Here is a 25,935-nt window from a genome sequence, read left to right as displayed (position 1 = left end):
GGAGGCCGGGTGTTGACACCAGAGTATCACCAGAACAGGAGTGGTGACGGGGCTACCCATGGCGCATAGACCCTTTTCAGTCCTCTGCCTTTGAATCACTAGATGAATGGATACAAGACACAGTTCTCTGTGTATGACACACTCAAGTACACTACTACCACATGGCTGTATAGCTGAGCTCCAGTCAGTGCAGGGTAAGCCATGCCCCATGGAATTACTCCTAGTATTGCTGGTCACTTGTACCGTGTCTTCTGCTAGGGGAAGTATGGTGTTCTGTAGCAAATCAGAGTCACACAAGCTGTGCTGTGCCATATGTCACTATTTATTAACGCAGTATGATCTATTCTGGGGTCATGCCCTGTGCACCAGTGAATTTACACATGTATATAGCATATGCTTTTGCATGGGTGTGCCAGTAGAGCTTGGCTGCTGAAGGGAATTTCCAAGTTCCTGACTGGTTGTAATACCTGCTTTGATGATGTAGTTTCCTGTTTGTGGGACCACTGTAAGCAGGATTGTGAGGTCGTCCAGGCTGCTGTGCTCATGCTGAAAGGACCAACATGGCAGAGGGCAAGAAGGAGGAGGAATATGAAGCCTTGATCCCAGGAATCCAGGGGCCTGCAAGTCAGTGTGCAGCAGTGAGGGCAAAGCTGTTATGTTGGAGGGCAGGTGTGAACAGAGCAGGCAGAGAGGGCACAGATAAGAACCAGGCCAGCCCTTGGCACTCAGCACATGCCTGCATGTCCGCTGTCTTAAAAGAGGGCAGGGTGTGAAAGAGGGAAGGCATAGGAAGAGAATGGGCCTGGCTGAGGTGACCAGGACTTAACTTTAGCTCGGTGTTCACCTCTCTGGCCTTGCTGTCACTGCTAGGCAGGAGCACCGGGGTGCCCAGCAGCACTCTCACTGATGAAGGCTCAGGTTCCACTGTGCTCCCAAGTCCTCCCCATCCCTTTTTCCTCATCCTTCAGCTGAATGCTGCCAGATCAAATCCTGAGAGGGGGTGTGGGTTGATTCTGTAGCATGCTTCCTCTCTCAAACTCCTGCTTTCGATTAGATGGCAGCCCAAGCAGATCTGGAGTTCTGCAGCTGGCAACAAGTTGGAAAGCTTTATCCCTCTCCTACATCTCATCTGCCCTTCCTCCCCCTGCCCCCCCTCCCCCCCCTCCAACTCCCCACTCTTGCACTGTCACTTCCACACTACCCTGATCACATCTTGATCATTCATCAATAAAGCAAAAACTCTGAATATCCATGTGCAGATCCACCTGACACTGCAAACAGTCAATTCCCAATGGAGCATGGCTCCATGGTTCATTTTTCCCCTGTAGGGTGCTGCAGCTGGTCAGGCGCTCACCAATATTTCATAGGGTACAACAGACATGAGGGAAATGAGAGCAGTGGCCCCACTTCAGCCTCCTACTTGAGTTCGGGAGAAGACAGTGGCATTAGCAAGGCCTGAAATGATCCCTCTGTACTTGTGTCTGCAGCTGCACTAGGAGCTGCTCACAGTTTGTTCTTGTGGCAGTGCTGGAGGGCATCTTTCATGGCATGGAGGACTCGGTCTACATTGTATTTGGTGGAGTTATAACCCATGAGTCCTATTCGAAGAACCTGAAATTGAGAGAAAAAGAAACTCAGTAGAGAGTAGTAAATATTGATGAGATCAAATTGGTTCTCCAGGGTCGGCCCCGTGACACGTTGGATTGCATGTCTGCAGGAGATGCAAGGCTCATGGAGGAGGTGAGACCCACGCCAGTGACTTCCTACACACATACCATACAATGGGCTGGATTCTCCAGTGCCCTGCACCATGTTCGGTCACTTATGCCTGGGCAAAGTGAATGCAAAGGAGGTGTAAAAAGGTAGCAGATCAGAATGGTGTCAAGCTGCCGTCACAGCCACGTTGCAGTAGTGTACGCTGCAGAAGGTGCATGGCAGTGGGGGAATCAGACCACATAGATGTAATTGTTTTTGTTATCACTAATTTAAGCAAATACAAGTAAAATGAAAACACAAGAAATCTTCAGTTTCTTTGGTGGCACCTGCTTTAGCTCTGCTGGCCAGCATGCTAAAGATAAAATACACTAGAGAGCAAATTTGTGGCTGATTTCCTCCTAGGGTGACCACCTACAGTTAGAGATAATAAATGACATGATATGAAACACTAAAACAAAGCTTATTTATAAGGGGCTGCCCCTCCCAATGCTTTATTCATCCCTTTGTATCATGTTATACTATTACTTATGACTACTGGGAAAAAGTACCTCATATATTGACTTGGGTTGATCCAATTCCCATTGAAATCAATAGAAGTCTTTCTATTGACTTCAGTAGGAATTGGATCATGCCTCCAATAAGGAACAGCTCTTAAAATAAGGAATCAATGGTCAACCTAGGTCCTCCCAGCCAAAGCCCTGCAAGAATAGCTTTGCTTAAAAACTCATCCCGGTAAGTCTGCAAGCTTCTCACAAGTGTTATGCCCAATCCAGAACAAGGTATACTCTCTACTGAGGCTTGGAAAAAGTGCTCAGAGCACTTGACCTAAAGCCAGCATAAATATCATGCTGTTATTGGAACTTCCCTCTCCTCTAATAAATGATTGCATTTGAACTTTCCCATTTTCCCTAGTCTCTTCCAGTTTAGGGTAATGACTGGTTAGTAACAAGCCTATGAAATAAGACTCTTCAATGCAGCTCTGTCTTAGGTATTCTCTTTTAATTTGCATTCATTGACACAAACAAGAAAAACATGGAAAGAACAAAGACTAGCTTTTCTTCTCCTCTAAAATTTGCTTATGCAAATTTGTCTATAAGCAATTCCATTCTCTCTTGGAAAGATCTACAAATGCTACATCTTCTAACACACACCTTCTATTCTGCCACACACCTTCTACCCACAAATAATGTTGGGGGGGGGGGGGAAGGAGGCTCTTTGTTATTACAGCCCCTAATTAAACAGATGTCTGTGTTAGAATTCCCTCCCAGAGCAACTGGCCTCTTTAAGAGGAAATCGGTACAGTTCATCTGTGTCTAGTTAGTTGCCTGATAGAGGGCACCTGACCTCTATAGAGACCCAGGCAGCAGTTGAGAAAGGGGAGTAGGAAGCAGCACCAGGAAGGTGGAGAAGAGCAACTTGGCCAGCCCTGGGGACCATGAGGTAAACTGAGGCAGGACTCATCTGTATCACTGTGGTTGGCTACAGAAGGGTGGTAAACCCTGCTACAGGTTCCCAATAGTCACTGCTTATTTCGCAAGTGGCTGTAAGAGCACAGCATGCCAAGCCTTATCTCGAGAGAGCTTTTTCTCTAAGTTTGCTTGTTTCTGGATCTCAGTGCATGAAGTCCCGAGGCAGTGGTTTGTATCAGTCTTGGGCTTCATTCCCTATGAAAGGCCCCAGGGATCTATTTGGAAAGGAGTCTGTGATTGGATGAGCTGGGGGTTCAGCACATCTCCTGGACTCTACTCTTCACAAGCCTATCCAGACTAGTGCTGAAAGTCATTGGGATTCAGCAAAGGCAGACGCTCATTTAGGGAAATCCTCAGATACCAAATCACCCCTTGGCCCCAGGTGAAAGGACCCATTTCTGTCAAGGAAACTGGCTCACTTGCTACCTTCCTGACACCGGACTGGGAGTTCCTTTGTGGGCAATGGATTCTGAGGTTCTTATTTAAGCAGCAAGGGGGGAACCAGGAGGCTGATGGCATTGGTGGCACTATCAGGTTCAAGGCAAGTTCTTGGTTGGATACATAAAACACATATAATGTATCGCTAGGGTGATGTTCCACCAGTATCATTCCAGTGATGTCAATGGAGCTGCTCTAGATATACCGGCAGGAACTGAGAAAAGAACCTGGCCCATAATCTGTTGAGATCCATATGGTCATTTTTAGCAAGCTCAAGTACCTGACTAGCCACAGAGACTTGCAGAGTTCGACCCTGGCTGGCAGCTTGTACCTACCTTCCCTTCTGATGGTCCCAGGCCCCCTGAGATCTCGATTGCATGTTTATTCATAATAAACGCTGTGACCTCCTTCCAGTCATATTCCTTAGGCAGTACAAAGGTGGTGATTGTCGGGAGCCGGACCTCCTGAAAAACAGAGAGATCCATGCAGGAGGTCTCCTCTGAGCATGTGCAAACAGTCCTCTTCCCCACTCCTTCTGTACCTTGCTGCAAACTTTGCTGTCTGGAACAAAGATTCCTTTCTATGGGGAGGATCCTGCTTTTCTGTCCTGGGTTGGCTGGGAATCTCCCAGCATGTGAAACCTCCTGAGAAATTCAGAGCTGGGCGAGATCCCCAGCTGGCGTCAATCGGTGTAGCTCTGCCAAAGTCAATGGAGCTACTCTGATTTACACCAGCTGAGGATCTGGCCTCATCTGTCCCAAACTATCCCCTTAGCTCTCTTTCTCTGTAGCCCAGCCAGACGACACTTCATCCGCAGTGTCACTCTACCAACATCAGTGAGATCCAGCAGGTCTATACAATGTCCAGTAATATCAGCCCAAATCCTACCTGTTCCTTCACAAAGAGCTGGAGACCCAGCTTCTGCAGCCCTGCACACAGGTAGAGACTGTTCTCCTTGTGACGCTTCCAGGAGTTCTCCAGCCCCTGGACCAATGGGGAGAAGAGCACAGCCATTAGCTAGGAGGTTACTGTCCCAGGGCCAGGCATGTGACAGGCAGACACAAATCCCGGCTCAGATAGGTTGATTTTACGTTTCATCTTGATGGGGAGAAGGTGGCTCATGTGACCCTTGATGGGACCTCTCACTTCCCAAGCACCAGTTCCCATCTAGCCCAGTTCTGAAATGACCACAATTTGTTACCCACTGGTGGCTGCTCGATGGCTGCACAAACCGAGCCCAGTCCTTGGGGGCATCTCTAAAACAAAAAGCAGCTCCCCCAAGATTAGCCTCCTGCCTGGCAGGCTCAGCAAGAGGCCAGGACTGAATGGCAGTGGAGATTGAACTATCCCTCCTGGAGAGGCACTAGGCACACACTTTGATGCTTGCCTGGCAGCTGTCCATACTGTGATTAAATAAAAGACTTCAGTCTCCAGGGCTGTCCAACTGGTTTCTTCCATACGCACCAAGCACAGATTTTTAAAGGCATTTAGGTGCCTACAGAGGCAGACAGATACCTAGCTCCATTTTAAAATCCCACCTGGCCTATGTTTGCATCTTTAAGCACCTAAATACTTTAAAAAATAGCAGTTTTATCTTCAACTGCATTTCTAAATAACAATCCCAACAACCAGCTCGGTGATGATAGTCCCAGTATCGTTTTCCCACTCATATTCCTTCTCTTTGCCTTTCCCCATCCTGCCTGGCCCGAGTGTCTCCTGCCATTGCTCACCAGTTCCGCAAGGATTGCCAAGCCTTCCCTCAGGCTGAAGAAGCTATTGATTGGTGCAGTATGATGGTATCTGTAATATACATGCGACATGCTGGAGAAGGGCTCATGACCACATTGACTAAATACATTATTGGATCAGATCAATACATTACAATCAATACTGAAACCTAGACAGATCCTGCAGGCTAAGCCACCAAAAACCATACTTCAGCCTCCTCTTTCTATCCCACCATAGCAGGGGAAAATGAAATGAAGTGAGGTCACTACACTGACATCAGAGGTTGGAACTGCATGAAGACTAAGCAGCAGCCCTGGATTTGCTGACGCCAAGGATGCGGATAGCAGGATGCTGTAAGTTGGTGTTATGTGAGAAGTACTGTATTCTCTGGTTCACCTCTCCTCTTCTAATGAGGTGATGGAGGTTGGGCATGAATTAGTTTTGGGGGAAGAATGAGGATTAGCTCAGGGTTAGGGTGAGGGTGGACACAAGGGGTTTGGGATCAGATTGAAGTTTAGATGAGAAGTAGGTAAGTTGTGAGGTCTGAATGGATGTCAAGTATGAAGCTGGGGTGAGTGCTGGGTTCAGATGGGATTTGGGTGGGATTTCAATTTGGACTGAAGTGGAAATGCTTTGTGATTTGGATGAAAGTCCGTCTGGATTCAGGTCATGGTGTGTTAAATCCCTGGTCAGAGAGCTGCTTCCTGGACACCCCAAAGCTTGCCCCTCACATTCTTGGCTTGTCGTCACAGCCCCAGTAATTGGCCAGCCAGCCCATGTCCAGGAAGAAGGAAGGTGGCTTCGTCCTCCTGCTGAAAATCTTCTTCCTGACAACATGGATATGACAAAGCTCAGTAACTGATCCTAGGAGCTCTGCCCTCCAGCCAGAACCTTTACTTAGTTTTCCCACTACATGCACCACACAGATACACTCCTGGCCCCTTTGTGCCTCAGTTTCCCCACCCGTAAAATGGGGATAACTGTAAGGCACTTTGTAAGGAACTTTGAGATCTGCCAAGGGAAGCACTAGACATGAGGTAGATGTGGTTATTGTTAACTAGTCGAGCTTACTCCCACTGGCTAGGGATGGTAGGGGTTGCTTGGGTGGCACTCAGACGTGACATTGACAGAGGAACTGCTGGGACCGAGATCGATTCAACAGATTAGATAATGGTGAGGTGGAAAGGAATCCCGCTGAGTGCCCCATGGGGGATAAGGCAGCCACTGCACCAGCCAGAACTGATCCAGTGAGATAGTGACAGTGCCTGGCTTCCTGCAGCTTGAACTGGCTGTGGGCGCAGAGAGCTCCTGTGTACTGGGGACTGCAGGGGTACAGGCTGGGGCTGCAGGGGTAATGCCTGCACCTCAGGCTTAATTGGAAGTTGTCAGGCCTGGTCAGCGGCTGCTTTTACTCTCCCCTCATATGACATAGTACCCGAGCCTGCCACCCTTCCTCCCATGGTGCAACGCTGACTCGTGGGAGGGGTCCCCTAGATTTCAGTGGCACTGCCCCCAGGAGTGACAGCCCTGCTGCTGGAGGGCTGAGTGACCACCCAGCTGTACACCTAGGAATCAATGGTCTCAGTCACTGGGAACGGAGATATTTCTGGGTGCTTGAACACCTTGGGCTGGACTTACCCACGTGTAACAGAGGGTTGAATGTGGGCCACGTTTCCCCTCTTTCAGGGACATTGTTCAACCTGTGTAGGTGCTTCTACACATCTGTGGACCTGAGTCACCTGCTGTTTAGCCTGCCTCGCCCTGGTGTTGTGTACATGAGCACCCCTCCCTGGCCCCGTGCACGTGTTTCACAGTCTACAGGGATGGCGGCGTTGTCCTCACCTGGCTCGCTCACTGAAGGAGATAGGGGCACTGCCAGGGGGAGCATTCAAGACTTTTTGAGATCCTGAGTACAAGATGTCAATACCTGTGTTAAATGAAAAAGTAGTATTAGAAACCCAGCCGTTTAACATTGATTGTGGAGGAAAGGCAGTGACACCGTCCTTCCAGTCCTGACTAGCAACTAGCTTTCCATTAGGAGCCCAGTTCTGCACCCAGGGCCGGATTAACTCTCCTGTGGGCCTGGGGCTACTAGATTTTGTGGGGCTCCTATATACAAGCCTTTATCCTAATTTAAAACAAAAGGATCACAATTATGGCATCAAAGCTATTAACTCTATACTAAACTTGCCTTTTAATTAACATAAAGCTGTTCTGTGTTTACATTTCAGTCTTAAAACACGTAGAATATAGTTAAGTTAATTCAAAATAGCCTACTTCTTACCTTAGAACAGCTGTTATATTAAGTATCAGGGGGTAGCCGTGTTAGTCTGTATCTACAAAAACAACAAAGAGTCTGGTGGCACCTTAAAGACTAACAGATTTATTTGGGCATAAGCTTTCGTGAGTAAAAACCTCACTTCTTCGGATTCATCCGAAGAAGTGAGGTTTTTACTCACGAAAGCTTATGCCCAAATAAATCTGTTAGTCTTTAAGGTGCCACCAGACTCTTAGCTGTTATATTAGTTTCTTTCTGGTTTTCAGGGCTCAGAAATCCTCGATGATGTCACTGAAATCCAGTTGACGAAGCAAGTCATACTCTATTGACATTAGAGTCAAATTATTCAGTCTCATCTGATCCATGCTTGATCTCAGCTTGTTTTTTATTAGTGCCAGTTTTGAAAACGATTGTTCTCCTCCAGTGTTAGTTACCGGCAGTGTCAAAAAAATCCATAAGGCAATGTCTACATTGAGAAACACAGACTTCAGACTCCATTGTCTTAAAACGAGAAGTAATGTCTTTGCTGTTTTGTTTTCCTCATGTTTTGTGAACTCCCTAAATTGAACCAGTTCATCTGCAAAATCCTCTTGTAAGTTGGTACTATATTTGTTTTGTAGTTTAACAGCTGAATCATGTAGTTCTGATGCAGAAAGTAGATGAAGATAGTTCAGACATCTGAAGTTGCCGCATACCCCTTTGTATGCCTCATACCTGCAATACAGCTCTGCAACAGATTTATCAATAATAACATTGAAAAGCTCCACGCAAAATTTCTCTAGGCCTGACAGCTTACAGTCCAGCTCCCCAGAGTCATCCTGTTGTTTTTTACATTTAAGTTCACAGTGCTTTTCCGATTTATACTGTTGAGAAACTTGAGGTGTCATTTGTTTAGTGGTAGTTTCAAAGCTGTCAAACTGAACTTGTAGACCAGCCACAAAATCCTTTAAAGAGCCCACCAACTTTACAGCATTAGGCAAGTTAAGGTCAACAGCCTGAAGTGCAGTGCTTGTTGCTTGAAATCTTTGCAGAACTGTGTTCCAGAGGTTGCAAAGAAAAACAATTTCCAGCTTGTCCATTTTCATGACCAGTGATCGAGCATCGTTGCACGTATTTGGGTTCTGATTTGGATTGTCTGCTAGTTTTCGGAGAGATTCCTGAATATTTTCATAATTCAGCTGTAGTGTTTTGTAGCCTGGGCATGTGCTGACCACCTTGTATCTGAAAGAGCTTTCAGCATCTCAATTCACTTATTGTCATTTGGCTCTAATCCTGCAGTAACAATTTGCCAGCGAGTGGTTGATTTCGAGCAGAAATTTAAAAGCGACGGAACAAAACAAAGTATTTGCCTCCAAGCAGCAGTTTATGCTCATAACCCCAACTAAATTGAGAGTAAAAAGAACAGGAGTACTTGTGGTACCTTAGAGACTAACAAATTTATTTGAGCATAAGCTCAAATTGAGAGCGTGAGCTGTGCAAGGTACCCATTCTACTAAAGGGTTTATCTCCCAAATTTGTGATTGCAGATCTTTGTATGCCCCTGACATGTTACTAGCACTGTCATAATACTGACATCTCAATTTGTTATGTCAATGTCCATCGTCTGCAAAACTGTCAAAACAGTTATTGCGAGAAATTTAAGAAAACACTCTTGAATCTGTCCCTCTTGCGACACATAGCGGACAATGAACATAAGTTGATCTACATGGGATATGTCAGGAATGGAATCTACAATAATTGAAAAGTTCTTTGCAATCTGCAACTGACTGTTTATTTCTGAAAGCACCCTTTGTCCCATTAAAGTTATAAATTCCTCACAAATCGTTGAAGAAAGGTATAAAGGCCTTCCTTACCAGCATTCCCATATTTCTTTAATGTTCATAGAATCATAGAATATTAGGGTTGGAAGACACCTCAGGAGGTCATCTAGTCCAATCCCCTGCTCAAAGCAGGATCAACACCAACTAAATCATCCCAGCCAGGGCTTTGTCAAGCCGGACCTTAAAAACCTCTAAGGATGGAGATTCCTCCACCTCCCTAGATAACCCATTCCAGTGCTTCACCACCCTCCTGGTGAAATAGTGTTTCCTAATATCCAATCTAGACCTCCCCCACTGCAACTTGAGACCATTGCTTCTTGTTTTGTCATCTGCCACCACTGAAAACAGCCTAGCTCCATCCTCTTTGGAACCCCCCTTCAGGTAGTGGAAGGCTGCTATCAAATCCCCCCTCACTTTTCTCTTCTGCAGACTAAATAACCCCAGTTCCCTCAGCATCTCCTCGTAAGTCCTGTGCCCCAGCCCCCTAATCATTTTCATTGCTCTCCACTGGACTCTCTCCAATTTGTCCACATCCCTTCTGTAGTGGGGGGACCAAAACTGGACGCAATACTCCAGGTGCGGCCTCACCAGTGCCGAATAGAGGGGAATAATCACTTCCCTCGATCTGCTGGCAATGCTCCTATTAATACAGCCCAATATGCCGTTGGCCTTCTTGACAACGTGGGCATACTGCTGACTCATATCCAGCTTCTCATCCACTGTAATTCCCAAGTCCTTTTCTGCAGAACTGCTGCTAAGACAGTCGGTCCCCAGCCTGTAGTTGTGCATGGGATTCTTCCTTCCTAAGTGCAGGACTTTACATTTGTCCTTGTTGAACCTCATCAGATTTCTTTTGGCCCAATTCTCCAATTTGTCTAGGTCACTCTGGACCCTATCCCCACCCTTCACATATCTACCTCTCCCCTCAGCTTAGTGTCATCTGCGAACTTGCTGAGGGTGCAATCCATCCCATCATCCAGATCATTAATCCTTTAGAAAAGGATCAAACTGACTCAATAATTCCAAGCTGCCCAAGTAATTCCAGTTATTGGGGCATCCAACAGTTTCATTGTCTCCTTTGAAAGAAAGCCCACACTCTGCCAGAAACTTAACAACTGCAACAACCCGTCTGAGGACCTCTTTCCAATAAGCAAGGTCAGTTTCAAACTATTTTTCCAGTTCTGAGTCAATATGCCATTTGGCTTGTGTCCGAGAAATCCTGGGAAGCATTGCATTTCTGTGACAAATGTTGCTCTCGTGCTCGACAACACAAACTGCATCATGTTTCCAGTCATTAAAGCCAAAACCACTAAATGCCCATGTATGAGAGGATGAATCGCCAAACAATCGACACACAAAACAAAAAACAGATCCTGTCGATGGAGAATAAAGAAGCCACTCAAGAGGTACAGATTCCCCATTTTGAAGAGTATGTGTGAAGAGGGTTTTCGATAAACACTGTTTCTGATGTTTTTATTGTTTTTCAGACGCTGAAAAATCACAATGTTTGTTTTGACATAGTGTTGGCCCTTTTGTGATCCAATAAGATCGCACTGTTTCATTTATTGGGCCCCAACGTGCTGCATCAGAGCTGTATGGGTCAAAGTTAGCTGCGTTTTTACCTTCATCACATGCAGCTATTTCACTCTCGTCCAAAACTGATGACTGACTGTGTCTGGAATGTCTGTTGCCGCTGCTGTCGTTCGCTCGCGTGGATTTGTGATGCTCGTTGACTTATTTTCCAAATCACTAATATCTGGTGCATTTGTTGGTGGTTTACTGAAATAGCCTGTCAATTTTGGTATTTTGTTTAACAACTGTTCCTCACGAATCATTTTTTACTTCTGCACTTTCCTCTTTTGAGCTCCATTGTCATATTTTCTAGGTGCACCATATCCCACATTTTATAAAACCACTGCACAGGAGCACAGATCCAAGCAATAAGAAATGGCACATGATTGGATTTTATCACATGATAATTATGATCAGGAAGTTGTTTTTATAAGATATGTTAGTAAAATAGATTTGTTCTATCCCAAACCAAAGATCATACATTTTTTTAATACATTTTTTCATGTATATAATTATAGATTTATTTTTGCAGGGCCCCCCTTAGCCCAAGGCCCTGGGCTGCAGCCCCTAAAGCCACTGTGTTAATCCAGCCCTGTCTGCATCCTATCATTTCCTCAAAAATGCCTCATGTCTCATTACATATGGGCCAGCAGCTCCAACACATACCCTCTTGCACTTCAACCACTCACTGCAAGACACCAGGACATCTCATCTCATGCTGCACATATGTTACATTAGAATGACTTTTCCATTGCCAGCCAGCCAGGCCAATCTGCATAATGCACAATTCACTATCCTCAACTCATCATCCATCATCCTAAGGACAGAGTGGTTTTAATATCCCATTAGTGCCTCTTAGTCACCCTGTGATCTGGCTCAAACTACTCCTGAAAGTGAATAGAAACTACACAAGAAGATAGTATCCCTAGTGAATCATAGTGAGATGACAAACTAATCAGAGGTCCATTGAGGAGCGGGCTATGGGTCAGAGTTAAGGCTCTTTGTGAACACAAACTATGAGGGTTTACAGTCCTGACTACATTTTTTCCAGTTTTGGGAGGAAGGATTTGTACCTGAATTTCTTTCACAATGGAGAGAGGTAAATAATGGGGTTCCCCAAAGGTCTGTACTGGGACCAGGGCTGTTCAACATACTCATATATGATTTGGAAAAAGGGGTAAACAGTGAGGTGGCAACATTTGCAGATGACACAAAATTACTCAATATAGTTAAGTCCAGAGCTGACTGTGAACAGTTACAAAGGGATCTCACGAAACGGGGTGACTGGGCAGATGAAATTCAATGTTGATAAATATAAAGTAAAGCACATTAGAAAACATAATCCCAACTATATATACTCCAGAAAGAGACCTTGGAGTCATCATGGATAGTTCTCTGAAAACGTCTGCTCAATGTGCAGCAGCAGTCAAAAAAGCAAACAGAATGTTAGGAACCATTAGGAAAGATAGAGACAATAAGACAGAAAATACCATAATGCCCCTATATTAATCCATAGTACACCCACATCTTGAATACTGAGTGCAGAGCTGGTCTCCCCATCACAAAAAAGATATATTAGAATTGAAAAGGTGCAGAGAAGGCCAACAAAATGACTAGGGGTATGGAATAGCTTCCGTATGAGGAGTGCTTAAAAAGACAGGGACTGTTTAGTTTAGAAAAGAGACATCTGGTGGGGGGATATGATAGAGGTTTATAAAATCATAAATTATGTGGAAAATGAAAAGGGAAGTGTTATTTACCCCTTCACATGACACAGGAGCCAGGGGTAATCCAATAAAATTAATAGGCAGCAGATATAAAACAAACATAAGGAAGTACTTCTTCATACAACATAAAGTCAACCTGTGGAACTCATTGCCAGGGGATGTTGTGAAGGCCCAAGTGTAAGTCGATTAAAAACAGAATTAGATAAATTCATGCAGGATAGGTCGATCTATGGCTATTAGCTGAGATGGTCAGGACACAACCCTATGCTCTGGGTGTCCCTAAGCCTCTGACTGCCAGAGGCTAGGACAGGGCGAGAGGGGGTAGATCACTCGATAAATTGCTCTGTTCTGTTCATTCCCTTGGAAGCACCTGGCATTGGCCACTGTCAGAAGATAGGATACTGGGCTAGACGGACCATTTTTCTGACCCAGTATGGACACTATTATGTTCTTATGAACAGGAAATACTATTACAGCCCCACCCTCTGGATCCCAAACCCTAGACCGGAAAGCCCTACCCTCTGGAACCCAAACCCTAGGCCGGAGAGCCCTACCCTCTGGATCCCGAATCCTAGACCGGAAAGCCCTACCCTCTGGATCCCGAACCCTAGGCCGGAAAGCCCTACCCTCTGAACTAGAACCCTAGGATGGAGAGCCCTACCCTCTGAATCCTGAACCCTAGGCCGGAGAGCCCTACCCTCTGAACCAGAATCCTAGGCCGGAGAGCCCTACCCTCTGGATCCTGAACCCTAGGCTGGAGAGCCCTACCCTCTGGAACCCTAAGCCTGGCCTGGGGAGTCTTAACATCTGAAACCCTAATGCTAGACAGGGAAGTCATACTCTCTTGAACACTCACCCTTGCCTGGGGGGCCGCAACATTTGTACCCTCATCCTAACCCAGGAAGCCCTACACTGGAAGCCTAACCCTTGCTTGGGGAGTCCTGTCCATTGGAATGGCTAACCCTACCCTGGTAGTCTTAGGCTCTACAACACTAAGTCAAGCCCAGGGTGCCCTACCCTCTGGAACTCTAACTTTATATGAGGGAGCCCTAACGGTTGGAACCCTAACCCTAGCCCATGGAGCCATGCCCTCTTGAACCCTAACTTGAGCCTTGGGAGGCCTACCCTTTGGAATGTTAACCCTAGCCTGTGCAACCCAAAGTGCTAGAACACCAACCCTATCCTGCAGAGCCTTACCCTTTGAAACCCTACCCACAGCTCAAGGAGCCCCATGCTTTGTTTCCCTAAGTGTAGTTTGGAGAGTGCTCTCCATTGTAACCTTAACCCAAGCCTGGGTAACCCTACCCTTCGAAACACAGCCCTAGCTTGGGAGCCTTGTCCTCTGGAATCGTTCCTATAGCCCAGACAGACCTACCATGTGGGACATTAATGTTACTCCGAGATGTCCTACCCATGGACATTCAGGTTCAGCACCTGGCCATAGCACTACCTTCAGGAAGCATAACCATAGCTCGGGGAGCGCCTGCAGTGGAAGGTCTCATCACTACCCTAGACCCAGTTTCTCCCAACAGAAATCACTCTAGAGAATATGGTTCAGGATGAACCCTCCGCTAACCTTCGCCCTTCCAACCACCACCTGGAATGGCCCAGGAGCTCTGGTTTTTAAGACAATCAGAGCTACCCTTTCCACAGCCTCCCCTGTAGAGAGGACCTTTCTATCCACACATAATTTTTTTCTTGTTTATTGTATGGGGCTGGTGAATACTCTAGTTAAGAAGATGAGTTCTTTGCTCCTTACCCTGTTGGTCCATGAGGATGGGAGCTCCACCTAATGATGCCACAGAGTCCACCAGTAGTAAGCACTTATATCTAGCAGAGGGAAAGGAAGAGCAGATATTACTTAGCAAACGTCAACCTGTTTGTGTTGGTGTCTGAAAGCTTCTCATTAATTCTGGTTCTTATCATTTCTCTCACCAGACAATATTTTTCCAGAGTCTTGGATTTCCCAGGACCCTCCTGAAATGTGTTAAGCAACACTGCAACAGCTCTAGCAGGGTCACTAACGGGCCCATTGCTTTGCCCATGGGCAGTGGTGAAAGAGAAACATGCAATTTTGCCTTACCTGGGAATGCTATTATACCCCATTGTTCGATGAGTATTCAGCACCCCTCTGGGCACCTGATCCACAGAGGATCTGAGTCTGCAACAGCTGCCTAGGAAGGGCCTCGAACCCTAACCCAAACCCAGGTAGCCCTACCCTCTGGAACCCTAACCCTAGTCCAGTGATTCTCAACCTTTCCAGACTACTGTACCCCTTTCCGGAGTCTGATTTGTCTTGCACACCCCCAGTTTTCACCTCACTTAAAAACTACTTGCTTATAAAATCAGACATAAAAATACAAAAGTGTCACAGCACACAGTTACTGAAACATTGTTACTGCCTCATTATATCATATAATTATCAACTAAATCAGTTGGAATATAAATATTGTACTTACATTTCAGTGTATATGTAAGGGACTGTTAGCCCCTTACTAAAACTCAGTGGGGGTGTTTTGGTTGGCTAGCTCCCAGTACTAAAAGTAAGGGGAAGGGTCAATGGGAAATCAGGACCCTGAGACGACAGTCCCCAGGAGCAATGGGGAGAGACCCATGCTCCAGGTGAGTCTGATTAAAAGGTCGGGCAGGCCAATGAGGGAGTCAGGAGGCCAGAGGGGCTCCCATCCTCAGTGTGAGCTAGAATTGCCTGGAACAGAGTGGGGCTGAGCCAAGGAGAGAGCAGGGACCCAAGCTGAGCTGGGGAGCAGGGCTGTGCCAGACAGAGAACCTGAGAATCATAGAAGATTAGGGTTGGAAGAGACCTCAGGAGGTCATCTAGTCCAACCCCCTGCTCAAAGCAGGACCAACACCAACTAAATCATCCCAGCCAGGACTTTGTCAAGCTGGGCCTTAAAAACCTCTAAGGATGGAGATTCCACCACCTCCCTAGGTAATCCATTCCAGTGCTTCATCACCCTCCTAGTGAAACAGTGTTTCCTAATATCCAACCTAGACCTCCCCCACTGCAACTTGAGACTATTGCTCCTTATTCTGTCATCTGCCACCACTGAGAACAGCCGAGCTCTATCCTCTTTGGAATCCCCCTTCAGGTAGTTGAAAGCTGCTATCAAATCCCCCCTCACTCTTCTCTTCTGCAGACTAAACAACCCCAGTTTTCTCAGCCTTTCCTCGTAAGTCATGTGCCCCAACCCCCTACTCATTTTCGTTGCCCTCCGCTGGACTCTCTCCTATTTGTCCACATCCCTTTCGTAGTGAGGGGCCCAAAACTGGATGCAATACTCCAGATGTGGCCTCACCAGTGCCGAATAGATGGGAATAAACACTTCCCTCGATCGGCTGGCAATGCTCCTACTAATGCAGCCCAATATGTTGTTGCCCTTCTTGGCAACAAGGGCACACTGCTGACTCATATTCAACTTCTCATCCACTTTAATCGCCAGGTCTTTTTCTGTAGAACTGCTGCTAAGTCAGTTGGTCCCCAGCCTGTAGCAGTGTATGGGATTCTTCTGTCCTAAGTGCAGGACCCTGCACTTGTCCTTGTTGAATCTCATCAGATTTCTTTTAGCCCAATCCTCTAATTTGTCTAGATCATTCTGGACCCTATCCCTACCCTCCAGCCTATCTACCTCTCCCCCCAGCTTAGTGTCATCTGCAAACTTGCTGAGGGTGCAATCTATCCCATCATCCAGATAATTAATAAAGATGTTGAACAAAACCGGCACCAGGACCGACCCCTGAGGCACTCTGCTTTATATCGGCTGCCAACTAGACATTGAGCCGTTGATCACTGCCTGTTGAGCCTGACAATCTTGCCAGCTTTTTATCCACCACGTTGTCAGTTCATCCAATCCATACTTTTTTAACTTGCTGGCAAGAATACTGTGGGAGACCATATCAAAAGCTTTGCTAAAGTCAAGATATATCACATCCACCGCTTTCCCCATATCCACAGAGCCAGTTATCTCATCATTGAAGGCAATAAGGTTGGTCAGGTATGACTTGCCCTTGGTGAATCCATGTTCATAGATGCCGACTCCGTGGGTGCTCTGGGGCTGGAACACCCACAGGGAAAAATTAGTGGGTGCTCTGCACCCACCGACAGCCAAGCAGCAGAGCTGCAGCCGTGCTGAGGCAGAGTGGAGCTGGAGCTGGAGCTGGGGCTGGAGCAGTCTGGAGCCAGGTGCGGTGAGCAGCTGGGGAGAGCAAGGGGGACACTGGGCAGCAGGCCCAGTGTAGGGAGATGCACCCAGCCAAGAGATCTTCCAGGCGGTACTGGGAGGGGGATCATAACCCGACAGGGGTGGGGAGGAGCTGATGTTGGGAAGAAGGGTCCTGCCACCTACAGCCTGAGGGCGTGTGGCCACCGCCAAAGCAAGTGTCTGACCTGCAGCATCCCTGCAGCACAGCCAGGGCCTGGGCAGGAGGCCTGGGACATGTGAGGAACAGACTGAACTGCCCTTACATTCCAGAGATGGCTGGTTGTGGTATGGCCATACCACAGAGCGGGGTGATGTATTTTCTTTTAACCTTTCTCATTTTTTCCTTTTAAAAAAAATTGATTTCTGTTTAATAAATTGTGTTTGCTTGAACTGTATGCAATGATCAGTGAGTCAGGGAAGTGTCCAGTGCAGAGAGAGCATCCTGGAGTGGGGACACCCTAGCTCCTGCCCTAAGTGAGTACAACAAGGTTGGGGGTAGAGCCCCCCAGGAGTTCTGGGCCTAGACTTTTTAGGGTTACAAGGACTCTGCCACACAGGAGAGTGGAAGGGGAGCCCTCGAGGTCAGGCAGGCCTCTTGGTAAAAGGAAGTGGGAGCAAGGACTCAGATCCTTCCGCTAGCCCATTTCACCAGGGTAGTGTATAAGCCAGGAAAGTTTCTCACAACAGCGGGACCATTCCCTCGCTTACATGCAGTATATAGAGTAGGGTTGCCAGGTGTCCAGTTTTCGACCAGAATGCTGACCAGGCTGTTAAGTTTGGTCGGCGATGCTGCAGGGTAAGGCCGGCTAGTCCCACCTGTTCTGGCACCGTGCTGCGCTCCGGAAGTGGCCAGCATGTCTGGCTCCTAGGTGGGGAGTCCTTGGGGCTCCGCGCGCTGTCCCCGCCCTGAGCACCAGTTCCGCACTCCCATTGGCTGGGAACCACGGCCAATGGGAGCTGGGGGGGTGGTGCCTGCGGGCAAGAGCAGCACGTGGAGCCTCCTGGCCTTGAGCCCCAAACCCCTACCCTGCAAACCTGGAGCTCCCTCCTGAACCCCAAACCCCTCACTCCCGGCCCTACCCCAGAGCCCACACCCCCAGCCCAGAGCCCATACCCCCTCCTGCACCCCAACCCCCTGCCTCAATCCACAGCCCCTCCCACACTCTGAATCCCTCGGCCCCTCCCCACAGCCTGGAGCCCCCTCCTGCACCCCAAACCCTTCATCCCCAGCCCTACTCCAGAGCCCACACCCCCAGCTGAAGCCCTCACCCCCTTCCGCACCCCAATTCCCTGCCTCAGCCAAGAGCCCCCTCCCGCATCCTGAACCCCTCATTTCTAGCCCCGCCCTGGAGCTCACACCCCCAGTTAGAGCCATCACCCCCTCCCACACCCCAACCCCCTGCCCCAGCCCAGTGAAAGTGAATGAGGGTGGGGGAGAGCCAGCCACTGAGGGAGGGGGAATATAGTGAACGGGAAGGGAGCAGGGCCTCAGGGAAGGGGCGGGGTCAGGGTATTCAGTTTTGTGCGATTAGTATGTTGGCAACCCTAATACAGAGCAGTATAAACAAGTCATTGTCTGTATGAAATTTTAGTTTGTACTGACTTCGCTACTGTTTTTTATGTAGCCTGTTGTAAAACTAGGCAAACATCTAGGTGAGTTGATGTACCCCCTGGAAGACCTCTGAGTACCCCCAGGGGTCTGTGTACCCCTGTCTGAGAACCACCGTCCTATCCTACATAGCTCTACCCTCTGGAACCCGAACCCTAACCCAGGAAGCATTACTCTTTGCATCCCTAACTCTTGCTGAGAGAGCCCTATCTGTTAGAACCCTAACCCATAGGCACCCACGGGGAAAAATTAGTGGGTGCTCTGCACCCACCGGCAGCCAAGCTCCCTTGCTCCCCGCCCCACCTCCTCCTCCCCCCCCCCGAGCATGCCACCTCCCTGCTCCTCCGCCAACCTCCCAGCACTTCCCCCTGTCCACCACCAAACAGCTGTTTGGCCTTTCTGGGAGGGAGTGGGAGGAGCGGGAACATGGGGTGCTCAGGGGAGGAAGCAGGGAAGAGGTGGGGCTGGGGTGGGGATTTGGGGAAGGAGTCAGAATAGGGGCAGGGAAAGGGTGGAGTTGGGACGGGGATTTTGGGGAAGGGGTTGGAATGGGGGCGGGACAGGGGTGCGAAGAGGCGGGGCAGGGCAGGGTCGCATGGAAGGGGTGGAGTGGGGGTGGGGCCAGGGGCAGATGTGGGGTCAAGCACCCAGGCAGATGTGGGGAAGTTGGCGCCTATGCGCCTGGCAATGACCTGGCTGATGGTTGTTGTTCTGTGCCTGATTGCAGAACCATCTCCTGACCAATGCACTGTTTGACACTTTGCACCCCCATTCAGTCCCCCTGAGTAGAGGCTGTTGATAGACGTTTGCTCCCTTGCTGCTGCTTTGTCACCTATCTCTTCTCTGCGGCACTTAGCAAACAATAACATGTGTTCCCTGGGCTCTCACAGGGCCACTTGCTAATCTCCCACGACTTAGAACAAGAATAAAATGCAGGTGTGGTAACCTGGTGGTGTTTGAGCTTTGTGGTTTCTAGAGAGCATGATGCTCATTGGGTGTTGTTAGTAAGTGTAGTGATTGTTTTGAGTTTCCCAACACACCCTGACATCCCTGCCTTCCTATGGTGCGTCCATGGCCCAGACAGTCTGTCCAGCCACAGGGCACCGTGTGGGGGATCCCACTGACCTGTGGCAGAGCTCTCCAAAGCCATCCAGGGGCTGAAGCACCCCGCTGGATGATTCTCCATGTGTGATGAAGAACAGTGAGGGCTTGTGCTGCGCCAGAGCCTACAGGGGCAAGAGAGAGAGAGAGAATTAAATACACCAACCAAGCTGAGGTGGCTCTGGCACAAGGGTGGGCAAACTTTTTGGCCCAAGGGCCACATCTGGGTGGGGAAATTGTATGCAGGGCCATGAATGTAGGGCTGGGGCAGGAGGTTGGGGCGTGGGCAGTTGTGCGGGGTGTGGGAGGGGGCTCCGGGCAGGGGACTGGGGTGCAGGAGGGATGCAGCAGGGGGCTCAAGGCAGAGGGTTAGGGGGGCTCAGGGCAGGGAATTGGGGTGCAGGAGGGGTGTGGCAGGGGGCTCCAGGCAGGAGGTTAGTGGGCTCAGGACAGGGGGTTGGGGTGGGGGGTGCAGGAGGGGTTCGGGGTGTGGGCTCTGGCCTGGCGCCGCTTACCTCAAGCAGCCCCGCGCTGCTCCCAGAAGTGGCCAGCAATGGCTCCTGGGGGTGGGGTGGGGCAGGCAGCTCTGCAGCGTGCTGCCTTGGCCTGTGGGTACCACCCCTGAAACTCCCATTGGTTGCGGTTCCCCGTTCCCTGCCAATGGGAGCTGCGGGGGGGGGGGGGGGGGGGGGGGGCCCCCCCCGGGAGCGCCGGGGGGGGGGGGCTGCCTCGCTAGGGGGGGGGGGGGGGGGGGGGGGGGGGGGGGGGGGGGAGGCAGTGCCTGCAGGCAAGGGCAGCCCCCTCAGTCCTCACACCAAAAGAGTAACCTGCTGTCATGGAGTATAGAGATCCCATTCTACCACTGTCACTAAGGAGTTAACAGGTAGGCTAGCCATCTTCTCAGCTGCAGCAACAGCTGGGGGATAAGAAGGCAAGCAGGGCCAAGGAGAGGGGGGCTGCAGAGGGACTACAGAGAAGGAGTTGCCTTCAGCTGCAGACTGGCAGGAAACTGGACTTCTAGAGAGGCAGAAGCAAAGAGTGTGAGTCTGGCAAACGCTTCCAGGAGAGCTGAGGTAGGTAGCAGCCCAGGGAAACAGTGAGGTTTGTGAGGAGACAGTCCCCACTATTTAATGCATGGTCACTGGGCTGAACCCTGGAGGAGTTTGTTTACCAGCCACGTCTGCAGGTTCGGCCGATCATGGCTTCCACTGGCCGCGGTTCGCTGCCCCAGGCCAATGGGGGCTGCGGGAAGTGGCACGGGCTGAGGGATGTGCTGGCCGCGGCTTCCCGCAGCCCCCATTGGCCTGGAGCGGCGAATTGCGGCCAGTGGGAGCCGCGATCGGCCGAATCAGCGGATGCGGCTGGTAAACAAACCAGCCCGGCCCGGCCCGCCAGGGTGCTTACCCTGTTGGGCCGCGTGCCAAAGGTTGCCGATCCTTCTGCTAACACAACACAAATTAATAATGCTGTTACAAAGCCAGGTGGGCTTATTAGTGATGAACGCTCTCCCTCTTCTGGACACTGTAGGTGTACCAGGCATTCAGCTCTGCTAGGAACCTACACAGCAATCTCGGGATGAAAGAGCCCTGCCTGAAAATGCTCGCTATATAGTCTAGCAGTTAAATACGTGCACATCTAGTGGAAACAGTGCATGGTTCTCTTTCTTACTTCTCCATGCTTTCCTCCTGTACCCCCTCATGCCTTTCCTCTGAAGAGCCAAGGAGACAACCCTCAGCCCCAAACACTTACACAACAAAGCAAAGGGTGTGTGGGTGGCAGCATAACAGATTTAGGGCTAGGTCATCAGCTGGTGTAAACCAGCATTGCTTCCATTGCACCAAGCTGGGGCTCAGCCGTTTGCTTTCCCTTTAGCCGTGCAGGACAGAGTTCCCACATGAGGGCTGCATTTGGCAGGAGCCAGCGGAGACGCACAGTGCCCCTGACTGTCTGGTAGGATGGGGAACATTTCTCAGGGCTGCAGGCAGAGATGGGCAGGGAGCTGAGGCTCTGCAGACACGCTCTGATAGTGTGAGTAGCTGCACACCCTCCACTTGGTGAGCTGCAGGGTTATCCTGGGCAGGGCAGCTACTCGTAAGCCCAGAGGATGCAATCAGGGGACTGTTGAGAATGGTTTCTCCTTTGGGCATAGCCCATTCTTGCTTTCTCTGCCTGCCATTGCAGCAACATAAGGATTCCTGCCTCTCCTTATGTCCCAGGAGGCCACAGTCACCCAGACTGTTCTAGCCAGTGCCTGTGCACTGCAGTCTAATCCCAACATCCTTGCTCCGATACATGCAGCACTCACCTCCTCAATCTCCTTTAGTGCAAAGTATTCTCCAGGGGGCTTCACCAGTTGGTGGACAACAGCTCCTGAAAGGGGTGGGACAGAGTCAGTGCCCTGGCAGAAATGCCCTAGCAGACCCTGCTGTGCAGTCCCATCTCTAACAACAGCCCTGAATAGCACCAGTAGCCTTGAACCCCCAACATTAAACAATGAGGGACAGATTGTGCTGGCTGTGCTGCGGTATGCAAGCTTGGGAGAGGATGCACAGAGCCCTCCCCCATGGGCACCTTGGCACAGTGCAGCCAGCATCCCAGGGTTGGTGCAATGACCTGGGGAGAATTAGTACATCTGATGGCACAAAGCACCCCAAAGGGGGTGGGTGGGGAGGTGGGGTCACCATGGTGCCAAGCCTCCACTCATCAGCGGATGGACCATGACCAACTTCGAACTGTTGTTCTGGGTGTGTAATAAGTCATGTATTAACTGGAAAGTGGAGACGCCTGTCAAAGTCCAGCCTGGCCTCATGGGAATTTGTCCAGTTGAAAACTGGGAAAATGTTGAAAGCCCTCCCAATATCACTGATTAAACTTGGACACGCTGTGCCCCTGGGTAGCAGCCCCCCTATTCCCTGTCCCAACCACTGGCTCACTAGAAAGGAGGGGAAATAGAAGCTTCTCTGTGTGGGTAAGAGACCTAAAGGCCAGAAGGCGCCATCAGGATCATCTTGTCTGGTCTCCTGTATCATGCAGGCCAGAGAGTTTGGCCCAAGGATCCCTGCATGGAGCCCAAAGACTGTGTCAGTGTTACATAGCCCAGTCAGATTCTCACTGAAAGACTGAGAACCGCAGCTGTCATGGCTCCCACTGGGATATCACATACAGGGACTCCATGCATTTCTGAGGAAGGCAAAGGTGACGGTTCCATGAGATGTCTGTTCTTTTTAAGGATTCCTGGGTGGATTCAGTTCCCCTTCATTACCCCCAAAGGTTTGTATTGATGGCAGGGCCCCTGGACCTACTTCTACTCAGTGAGGCTGCTCTACACTGCGGTTTTTGCAGTAGGGTAGCTACAGTGATGGATGTGCCCAAAGCAAACCCTTAGTGATGCTTGTATTAGTGTAATACATCACTTGCATTGGTTTAATTTACCCAGGCTTGCAACTGGGGTTAACTCCACTGATATAATTCATGGCTTACCCAAGGATAGTGTGTCTATACCAGGCATTTGCACTAGGGGTTTACAATGGTCCAGCTACCCCAGTGTAATTACACTAATGCATAGAACCCCAGTGTAGACATAGACTTATGGCAGATCCTCAAAGGCACCTAACTCCCATTGAAATCAAGTGGGAAATAAATGTCTTTGTGGATCTTACATACTATTCAGTCATGCCCAACTTCTTCTCTCCTTCAGTGCCTGAAATCTTTCTCTCTATTCTGCAGCAAGCCCCTTGCTAACCAAATCTGCCTTTGCCAAAGCTTCCCTGATTTCTATGAGTTCCCAGAAGACAGTCAGTGGGAAAGGGAGAGAGGGCTATTTCTTCCAAATTCTCTCAGGCCTGCCAAGTGCCCAGCTGGGGCAGAGATAGCAGGGCCATACTGTATCTGAGCAGCAAGAGTCCAAGCGAGCTGTCAGTTACACTAGGTCAGTGTAATCACTCCAGAGTTGGACAGAGCAATTTGACCCTATGTGTCAAGATGCAGCATGTCTCTGTATAATGGTTCTGACCTAGCCACGGCGCACATTTTACTGAGAGCCACTGGGAGTGACCAAGAGTCTAACTTAGGCCCTGGTCTGAGCCATCCTGGAGCTGTTTGTAGCTGGGGGCCTCACACAGCAAACGGGAAGGGGGCCAAGTCCCATACCCAGTCTCTTGGAGATGTCTGTTGCGCGCTCGCCCCAGATTCCATTCACTGCAATCAACACCACCTCTCCAGCCTCCACCGTGTTCATCAGCGCAGCCTCCATGGCACAGTGGCCTGGGCCACTGATGGCCAGAGTCAGTGGGTTCTGTGTCTGGAAGGCATACTGGATTCCCAACTTGATTTCATCCATGATCTGAGGAGAACGGACAAGATGCCAGGGTTAAAGCAGCCACCTGCAGTTTGGCAGTGTAACTGCATTGAAATCAGCACCCACTAACAGTGACTCTTTGTGTGCTAGGAGGAAAACAATCAGGATGTGTCAGCTGCTAGCGGACCCAAGTTTACATCTACCCCCTTCTAGTGACTCTTATACAGAGGAAATAATCAGCCATCAAAGGGGGAGCTAGAATGTGCAGAGCTCCAGCTCTCATCTGCCTGCTGTTGTTTCTGCTCTGTGCTAGGCGATGAAACAGAGGGACAGGCAGAAATCACTGAGTTCATGATGTGATCCAGCGGAGCTGTCACTTACTGCAGAGTATTTGACTGTGAGCCACAAACACACTATATTTACAGCTTTTAGCTATTTCTTACAGAAATGAGTTTTACCAAAAATAAAACTGATCCCTACCCCTCCCTTTGTGGAAGGCCTCTCTTGTGGTGCCCATGGGGCACTACTGAACTAGACAGACACTCTACTCAGTTCTGAAAGCAATTTAAAGAGCTAGAGACCTACACCAAACAGCTAGACGCAACGAATGCCAGACCCTGCTGGCACCGCTCATGGAGAGCTTTGCCATGGAAGCACTGAAGGAGGTTAGGGACAGGATTTTGTTTTTACCCCTGAGTTCTCCAAATGCTGGAAGAATTGGGAACCTGATAGGCAGTGGATGGTGGTCCTCTAGGCAGTTCCCCAAACTGCTTGTCAGCTTGATCCAAAGCCCATTCAAATCAATGGGAATCTTTCCACTGACTGAAAGGGTCATGGGCTTTGGAGTAGCCCCAGAGTGGTGAATGGGGAGGAATCAGAGCTGTGGCTCTGAGTCTGCAAGAGCCTGAAGCATATGAGTCATCCCAGTGGCTGTGGGGGCAGAGGCACATGCACAGAGGAAAGATTTCAAGAAACACACTGACACCAAAAGCTGAAAGAAGCCAGGAGAAATGACAGCCCAACAGTGATTTATAATTAGTATCACCAAAACGCCTCCTCTGGGCCCTAGGAGACTCAGAAAGTGGCGTCATGTGGGAATGGAACCCAGAAGAGGGGAAAAGAAGATCAGGAGCAAGGGAAAGTGGGTTTCATTTGCTATCTAAAACATTGCACTGGGGCCTGAGGAGAGGGGGAGGCTGCAGATTATAGGAAACGCTTGGAATGAGTGACCATGTTCTGGAGAAGTTGAGTCGTAGCCCTCACCTGGAACATTTCCTTGTGGAGGTGTCCAATTAGCTGCCGACCTCCTGCAGTCAAAATCCGAGGAGGGACGTTTGAGGGCCCAGGCCCCAGGAGCAGCCTGTCTGGAATGGCCAGGGGCTGCCGCAGCACTGCAGGGGGTGGCACCAGCAGCTGTTGTGAAGACATTGCGCGATAACGTGGAGCTGGAAGCACAGGCAGACAGAGAGAAGCCCGAGCCGTAGCCTGGAGCACTCGGGAGGCACTGCCCATCACTGCTCGGTGCATCTTTTGGGCCAGAGATAATAGAATGAACCTTCGCCCTGACAGCAACCAGCCCCTGGGCCTGCTGCCACTAGCCTTCGAGCTCCCGTTCCTCTCTGACAAAGCCTCTGCTGGCAGTGATGACTCAAAGGCTGTCAAACCCTCCGCCCTGTCACACTGACCTTCACAGTCCTGGCAATAAAAGCCTGAGCCCACCTCCCAATGGCCCAGCAGCTCCCTGGCTCCTCCTTGATTCAGAGAGCTCCTCTTGAAAACATCCCACCCCCATTGGCCCTCCTGGCCTGTGAACTCTGCACCTGGTAGGAGCTGGCACTCTGAACACTGCTGCTCATGTGGCACTAACAGCTTTGCTGCTTCTGCTTTAGCCACATAATTTCCTGGTGCGGGGGAAAGTCCCCATGTTTGTCTAACCTGCTCGGTCAGAGTAGTTTTCCCC

General features: G+C 49.5%; 1 protein-coding gene across 1 annotated transcript; it reads right to left on the bottom strand.

Moving 5' to 3' along the window:
- Positions 1 to 301: 301 nt before the first annotated feature.
- On the bottom strand, positions 302 to 25,669 carry AGXT (alanine--glyoxylate and serine--pyruvate aminotransferase). The gene is made up of 11 exons (XM_034781622.1): positions 25,239 to 25,669; positions 23,828 to 24,020; positions 21,984 to 22,048; positions 19,703 to 19,803; positions 14,508 to 14,578; positions 7,194 to 7,278; positions 6,083 to 6,178; positions 5,354 to 5,423; positions 4,512 to 4,607; positions 3,959 to 4,087; positions 302 to 1,611 (listed from the first exon to the last, which is right to left on the bottom strand). The coding sequence occupies exons 1-11, from the start codon at positions 25,500 to 25,502 to the stop codon at positions 1,504 to 1,506; spliced, it is 1,278 nt and encodes a 425-aa protein (XP_034637513.1). The 5' UTR covers positions 25,503 to 25,669; the 3' UTR covers positions 302 to 1,503.
- Positions 25,670 to 25,935: the final 266 nt, after the last annotated feature.

Source organism: Trachemys scripta, chromosome 9 (assembly GCF_013100865.1).
Source record: "Trachemys scripta elegans isolate TJP31775 chromosome 9, CAS_Tse_1.0, whole genome shotgun sequence".
Classification (NCBI taxonomy): domain Eukaryota; kingdom Metazoa; phylum Chordata; order Testudines; family Emydidae; genus Trachemys; species Trachemys scripta.
The sequence above is the reverse complement of the archived record's forward strand: the minus strand, read 5'-3'. Positions and strand labels throughout refer to the sequence as shown.